The sequence below is a fragment of the Galeopterus variegatus genome, unplaced genomic scaffold (assembly GCF_000696425.1).
Source record: "Galeopterus variegatus unplaced genomic scaffold, G_variegatus-3.0.2 Scaffold3232, whole genome shotgun sequence".
NCBI lineage: Eukaryota > Metazoa > Chordata > Mammalia > Dermoptera > Cynocephalidae > Galeopterus > Galeopterus variegatus.
Genome location: NW_007729343.1, coordinates 119,277 through 126,737, shown reverse-complemented (window position 1 = coordinate 126,737; position 7,461 = coordinate 119,277). Strand labels below are relative to the sequence as shown.

General features: G+C 52.4%; 1 protein-coding gene across 2 annotated transcripts in view; it reads left to right on the top strand.

Annotated features, from left to right (window-relative positions):
• The first annotated feature begins 6,462 nt into the window (after positions 1–6,462).
• Positions 6,463–7,461, top strand: part of LEFTY2 (left-right determination factor 2) — a 5,849-nt gene continuing 4,850 nt past the window's right edge. Inside the window, exon 1 of one of the 2 annotated variants that reach the window (XM_008584348.1) lies at positions 6,463–6,815. In XM_008584348.1, coding sequence (XP_008582570.1) covers positions 6,530–6,815 — 286 coding nt within the window. In that variant the 5' untranslated portion in view covers positions 6,463–6,529. The remainder of the gene's footprint in view (positions 6,816–7,461) is intronic. The other variant, XM_008584347.1, reaches the window with a different exon arrangement.

Below are 7,461 nucleotides of genomic sequence, written 5' to 3'. Positions count from 1 at the left end.
TGAACTCAGTGCCCACAGCCTAGAAAACCCGATCCCATCCAGGTCTTTAGGAATTTTCCATCAAGAACAAGGCGATCCTAAAGAAAGGCTAAGGAATCACGTGAGGTCAGGAGAACTTTGTGTCCGAGGGGAGGGAAGGGGTCGAGGATGGGCTGTCAGGTGGAAACAGGGCACAAGAGAACAGTGTTACCACATACACAACGTTGTCACACACCTGGGCTTGTGCATACAAGATGCAGTGCTGCTTTGGGGAAGGTGACCAGGGATTAGGCGTCAGCCTAGGAGAGACACTTCTCGATGTCTGTCCCTTTGCCAAGTGCATGTGTTGTTCTCAACTTTAAAGTTGTGTGTACTGGTTACTAGTTTCCTGAATGAATCCTGGCCTTAATCTGCACTAAGATCTCATGTCTCTGATTTCCCATTTCAAATTTCATAGCAAAAAAAGGCACTCACCCATCCATTCTGTGTGTGTGTGTCTCTCTCTCTTCCTTTCAGCGAATACTGTTGGTGCACCAATTATTTGCCAGGCACTGTGCCAGGCATGATAATAGGAGGGAATAAAAGGGTGTCCCTTCCTTGCTGAGCTTGTGCCTTATTGGGAGAGTTGCACATGAGGATGTCTCTCTCAGATACCAGGAGAGAGTGTCATCCAATTGTTTTCCTGAGGGACCAAGAGGCATGCAAAGAACAGAGTGCTGAACTGAACGGGGAGAGATGGGGGTGGTCAGAATACTAAGGAAAGATTTTCATGATGGAAGTGAAATTTATGCAGAGACTTGGCAGGTGAGAAATGTTCAAAGGTAGAGAAGAGATCAGAGGTATATAGGCACAGGAAAAAATGAGCACATAGAGGACACTCGCTCCAGGGCTGAGAGGGCAGATGCTGAGTGTGGGGGCTGGTGACAGGTCCGGACATGGGGCCAGAGAGCCAGGCCAGAGGCTCCCAGGCCAGCTGAGGAGGAGGAATTTGGGTCTGTGATCAGGAAGTCATGACAGTGGGTTCTGATGAGGGGCAAGATAGGAACTGCTCTATAGAGGCACAGAAATGACAATGGAGAGGTCGCCAGGCAGAGAGGGACCGTTCAGAACCAGCACTCTGGTCTCCTGCCTCCTATGTCAGTGCTCTTGGATGTGAACATTTCCAGAATTATTCAAGTTGTGGGGAAAGATACAAAAGGTTTTTTTTTTTTTTTTTTTTTTTTTTTTGTGGGAGCGGTGGGTGGTGAAGAAGAAACAGAAATATGGGGGAAGATGGACATAATTACAATTCCATAAATCTATTATGTATCTACACAGTGTTAACTTTGGAGCATTAAATATTATGATACCTAATTGCATATAACATGATTATGTTCAGAGAGTTTAGAGAGGAAAAAAAACCTTTCTGCCCACCTGTTCTTACTCTTAAATTGTCAGAGAAAGCCCAGAAAAGAACTCAGGAAAAAATTTTTTCCCATTTTTTTTCCTGGTCATTTTCTATCCTCTCATCACAGGAAATCAGGAAGCTCAGGAATCACCTGGACGGGCCACATTAGGTACAACTTTAATGGTACAATGGGAGGTCTTTTCACCTGGACCCCTCACCTCCCAGGCCTACTATGTGCATGGAGTCTTTAACATTCAGATTCCTGGATCCTGCCCCTGTCCACGTCCATTGAGAAGGCAGGGGTCCAGCAATAGGTAGTTACTCAGTCTCCTCGGGTGATTCCAGGCAGAAATCACTGCCCCCCAGAGACTGCCCCATGGAACAAATGCACACCTGGTGGAAGGCAGGAGGTACCAGAACACTGGGGTTGTGGGCAACCTGTCTGGGTGAGACATGGGGAACCTGTCCCCAAGTCTCAGAGCAGCTTGCATCATTGGTCCCTGATGGCCAAGCCCTGTGGAATGGCCAGACCCGACAACACCAGGTCAGACAGAGTTGCTGCCGAAATCATGGAATGTGGTCCGGAAAGGACACAGCAGGCTGAGAAGTTTGGGTTATCCAAAGGCCATCTGGGTTGGAGGAGACTTTGGTCCTAAGTGCCTCGGTCCTAATGGATCTGCACGCCAGCCACCCAAACAAACAGTAGTGCAAAGAGTTTGCATTCTCCTACAGCATTCGCACAATTATAGCCAGAGCATTCACAACACAGCATCTCTGAAAACAAAACCAAAAAGTCCTCCCCCCGATTTAAAACCCCTAACAATACAGGTTCATAAACAGTCTGGATTACTTCCACGTTAGGGATCTTTTGGAGAGGGAGGTCTGATTTAGACAGCTTTATAAGTAGTCTTCCCCTTCTCCAAACACCTTTCCTCCCACCCCGACAGAAGAGGCTATTTTACAAATTTTTCTGCTTTTCAAGCCTGACCTGACCCCACAGCCAGGCTCCTTTCTCTGCATGACAAAGGGTGCCTGCCCTCCCTCCTGGTGACTAATCAGTCCGTTGTAAAAAGTCTCCCAATCCACATTCGTGGCCTTCCTTTGGCTGCTAGCTAATTGCCCAATTATTTTATTTCCCCAGCAAAACTTTTCAGGCTGCTGGGAATCCACATTCAGGACCCCGGCCTCTCTGTCTTGGGGAAGCCTCAGGAGTCTGGGGGATTTGCCCTCTGTCTGTCTGCTTCTCACACCTCTCTGCCCCTGCCCAGACCCGACTCCGGCTTGACTGAGTCCCCAGATGAGTCCCGCTGGCTTTGGGGAGTCAGGGCAGGACTGGGCACTGGAAATAGTTTGAGGGTGTGGAAAGAACTTTGGCCTGGGCATTGGAAGACCTGACTTGATACGGGTACTGATCATTAACCGTGTGAACTTGGGGAAGTCGTCACCTCTCCAAGCCTCAGGTTCATAGCTCTAAAACCTGGGGGCAGGAAAATGCCCTGGATAGTCGATTTCAGTTCTAAGCTCACTGATTCTACAAACTAGCAGGGGAAAGGCGGAGGGCCAGGCCCCTGGCTAGACAAACCTGCCATTGGTGCAAAATGTTCCCAGGCTGCCCCACCTTAGGGAGGTCCTCCGAGATCAGAAAGGGGTCTCAGTTTCCCCCTGTGGACCACCTGAGCAGCAAGCCCCAGAAGCCCATTTCTGCAGGCAGGTTTGGTCTTTAAGAGAGGCTGGATATGCACTCACTGGAGAGTTCCAGGCCCCCATTGAGGACTCAGTTCTAGACCTGGCTCTGTGCTGAGAGGCCGATCCAGAAGCATCAGCAAGACGTCAGGGGGGAGGCAGGGAATTGAGCAGGAGCAGGTCCGTCCACTTTACCATCTTCTCTGGAAAATGAGGTTTCAATTTACTGGTCAATTACCCCAGGTGTAGAAGGGATCCCTGACTACCAGGGACTTCCAGAGGTGCTCAGCCCTGTGACATCTGTTAGGTGAGGGACAGCCTCATGTGGCATCTGCAGGTTGGGGAGCAGTGGCACCAGGGGCCTGGCCTCCTCAGCCCAGGGACAGCAGCCCCCTCTGTGGCCCACGAGGTCTCATGGTGAGCTTCCAGCCCCAGGGAGTTCCCCATGGGCCTAGAAGCTGGGAGCTAGGGAGGGGGTCATGGCATGCAAGGGCAGCCTGGGTGTTATATCCCTGGCACCACCCTGGCCAGTGATAAGCCACAGGGCTTCCTCTCGCCCAGCAGCAAGGGTAGCGGACTGTTGCATATTTATGGAACACCAGCCCAGAACGGCTTCCAGGGACTAGGGGCCACGGGTCCTGGGTTGCCTGTAAATGTGACACTTCTGCGCCTTTTGGCCCGACTTAAGACCCAAATGTTTGCACCAACTAAGTCCTTTCCCTGCTAATCACTTGCAGAGAAAGGCAACAGCTACTCTTTTGAAGGAGGCCACGCTTGTCGCAGGGAGAGCAGGAAGGCCTGTTTGGGCCGGACGCAGGGGTGGCGCCTATATTTCAGGGGACGCTCAAACTCTGGGAGATAGGAGCTCCCAGATGGGATTTGAATTCCTCCTTGTGAATTACACAAATTCCGTGGAAATAGAGGTGGGTGGGAAGAGGAAAGGGGAGGTCATGATTCCAGGACCCCCGAAATCCTCCTCCCCCGGGGTCCCGTGTCAGGATTTCTGTATCTCCTCTTACCTCGTCCTGTGTACACAGGTGGTCAGTCCCTGTCTCCTTCCCTTCAGACAACCCCAGCTCTGGCCCTTACTAGCTGTGTGGCTGTGGGCAAGTCATGTAACAGATTTATGCCTCGATTTCTTCTTCTATAAAATGGAATAATAACGGCAACTTCCTCCTCAAGTTGTTGTGAGGATAAAAAGTTAATAATACGTATGAAGCACTCAGAACAGGACGTGGCCTGCAAGCACTATTAGCCATTATGATCACTATCAGAATAACAGATTCCTCCCTCCTCCAGCGCTGAGCCCCTCACACTACTAAAAACCCTCTATGTATACGCATATGCATGTGCATACACACGTGTACATGCATGTGTGCATGTATATGCATATTACGTGTGCATGAATGTATATGTGTACATGTAGACACACGTGTATGTGCATGTGTATATTCATGTATATGCACATGTATATTGTGTGTATATATGCAGGCATATATGTACATTCATATTACGTGTACATGAATGTGTATATGTACATGTATGCGTGTGTATGCATGTAGATGCACATGCATATTATATGTATATATGCATGAGTATGTGTACATATATATTACACATACACGCATGTGTATATGTAACTATATATGCATGTGTATATGCACGTGCATGCTTATATGTACATGCATATGCATGTGTGCACACATGTTTATATGTACATGTGTGTAACTATACATTATATGTACGTGCACATGTATATGTACATGTATGTGTGCATACATGTATATGCGTGTGCATATGTATATGTACACACTTGTGTGTGGATGTATATGTACACGTAGATGAACGTGTACATGTACATGCATGTGCATATGTATATAGTGGGATTTTTGCACATAATGTCCCGGGGCTCTCATCTGGGGGAGATTCTGCCCTCGAGCACCAGAAGGCTCTCTCTTCCTCTGCCTGTGACTGAGGAAGACAGAAGCAAAGGATGACACGAGAGACCTGTCAGTGACACAGCATACCCACAATGGGACCAGGGTGCCCTCCACACTGAGAAGGGGGAGAGGGGTGTTCCTCCTGGCCCTCAGCCCCCAGTGCTTGTCCTCTTCTGCCGTCGTGGCTCACCTCCCACATGACAGACGCAGGCACCGAGGCTGTGGGGTTTTAGGAAGGGCATCCTCCTGCGCTGCCCTCCCCACCCCCCGCTAACTGGGAGAGCACAGCAGGTTACTTCACCACACAGGGCTCTGACTTGGCACCTGGAAGATGGCCTGAAGCTGCCACCTGCCTCCTAAGGGCTGTGCGAATGCATGTTGAGAGCCCAGAACAATGACTGGCACAGAGAGAGTACTCAAGAAACGTTCGCTAGTCTTGTTATTGATACTTTTAGGAAAGCTACCACCCTGAAAATGCAGATTTCAGGCAGATAATCGTGATAGCAAACCCTCATAGCGTTACCAGCACCAGGCACTGAGCTAAACACCTTCAATGTATTACCCTATTTAATCTTTTGTTTGTCTTGGTGGCTGGCTGGTATGGGGATCCAAATACTTGACCTTGGTGTTAGCACCACACCAAGGGAGCTCTCCAGCCAGCCACCTTGTTTAATCTTCATACTAACCCTGTGATTTAGGCCCTATTATTATCACCCCTCCTTCAGATGAGGAAACTGAGGCACTGAGAAGTTAACGTGTCAGCAGGTCAAACAGCTCACAAGCAGCAGGTCCCATATTTGAACACAGCCAGTCTAAAATGTGTTTGAGGAGGCACTGGGGAGCTCCCACCCCAGTGTGCCTGCAGTACCTGTGGCTTTGGACAGAACTTGCCTCTGGGCAGCTTTGGCTTCTGCTTTCCAGATTCCTGTGTCTGTGCATGGCATGGGCTCAATGTGAGCACTGGTGGTGTGAGCCAGCTGGCCGGCTCAGTGGGTAGCACAGTCCCCAGGAGTCTGCTGTCTGAAGCGGGGACTCTCACTCTGTGCTCAGTGACTGCAAAGCCACTTGCAGAAACTGCTTTTCCTGGGACTGCCAGATTTCTGTCCTGACAGAATCTAGTTTCCTCTGTCATGGGGGAGGGCAAGGACTGAAGGATGCGGGGAGATGGCCCCAGGAGCTTCTGTGAAAGGGATTCCCTTTTCACAGAATAGCCTTGCTTTTTCATAGAATGGGACTGGGGTAGGGCCAGGGAAATTCAGCAGGCACTAAGACACTGTCGAGCTGGACAGACAGCACAGCCAGAGGCCCAGGCTGTGTGGCATCCAGACAGCCCTTTGTGTCCTTCCAAGACGGCCCCTCCTCAGGGCTCATGGGCCTGTCTGCTGCTGAGCTCCCAGGAGGTCCAAGGGGTGTGACCTCCCTCCCTCCCTCCCCCCCACCACCCCAGACCAGCCCAGGGCCGGCTATAAAGCTGGCCCGACCCTGGCTCTCAGCACACCCAGCTGGGCCTGAGACCCTCCTGGAGCCCCACCTCGGGGACATGTTGCTGTGCTTCACCTTCCTCCCGAGCAGCTCCATGTGGCCCCTGTGGCTCTGCTGGGCACTCTGGGCGCTGTCCCTGGCCGGCCCCGGGACGGCCCTGACCGAGGGGCAGGTCCTGGGCAGTCTGCTGCAGCAGCTGCACCTCAGCCAGGCGCCCGTCCTGGATAAGTCCGACGTGGGGGAACTGGCCATCCCCGCCCACGTGAGGGCCCAGTACGTGGCCCTGCTGCAGCGCAGCCACGGGGACCGCTCCCGTGGGAAGAGGTTCAGCCAGAACTTCCGAGGTGAGGCCTCCTCCCTGGGCACCTGGTCCTGGGGGGCTGTGGGAGTGGACCGGTGTGGCAACTCTGGTGGGGTCAAAGGGCCCCCGGTTTGGTGGGGCTCTGGGGGGAGGCCACCAGGGGGTGCATGGGCCACGGTCACTGAGGAGGGACCACGGCCTGGGAGGAAGGCTGGGCCTAGGCCCCTGGTCTCAGGCTGTGCACTGAGGGCCCCACCCCCCAGGTGCCAGGCCCGGGCACCAGAGGAGGGCAGAGGTGGGAGGGCAGAGCCAACGGGAGGGTGGCAGGACCCGGCTCAGCCTCAGAGTGCCGGGGGCAGTTAGGACGTGTTGGGGTCATTTTCACATGGCCATCCTGGTCTGAGCCTGACCCTGAGCAATGACCATACCATCACCTCTCAACCTCTTGGTCACCTGGAATAGTGGTGTGACTACGTGTTATCCACCTCCCAGTGTTGTGGACATTAAAGTGAGTTGTTGTGGGCCGAGCCCGTGGCACACTCGGGAGAGTGCGGAGCTGGGAGCGCAGCGACGCTCCCACCGCGGGTTCGGATCCTATATAGGGATGGCTGGTGCGCTCACTGGCTGAGCGAGGTGCGGGAGCAACACCAAGGGTTGCGATCCCGTTGCCGGTCCCGGTCCGGTATGGG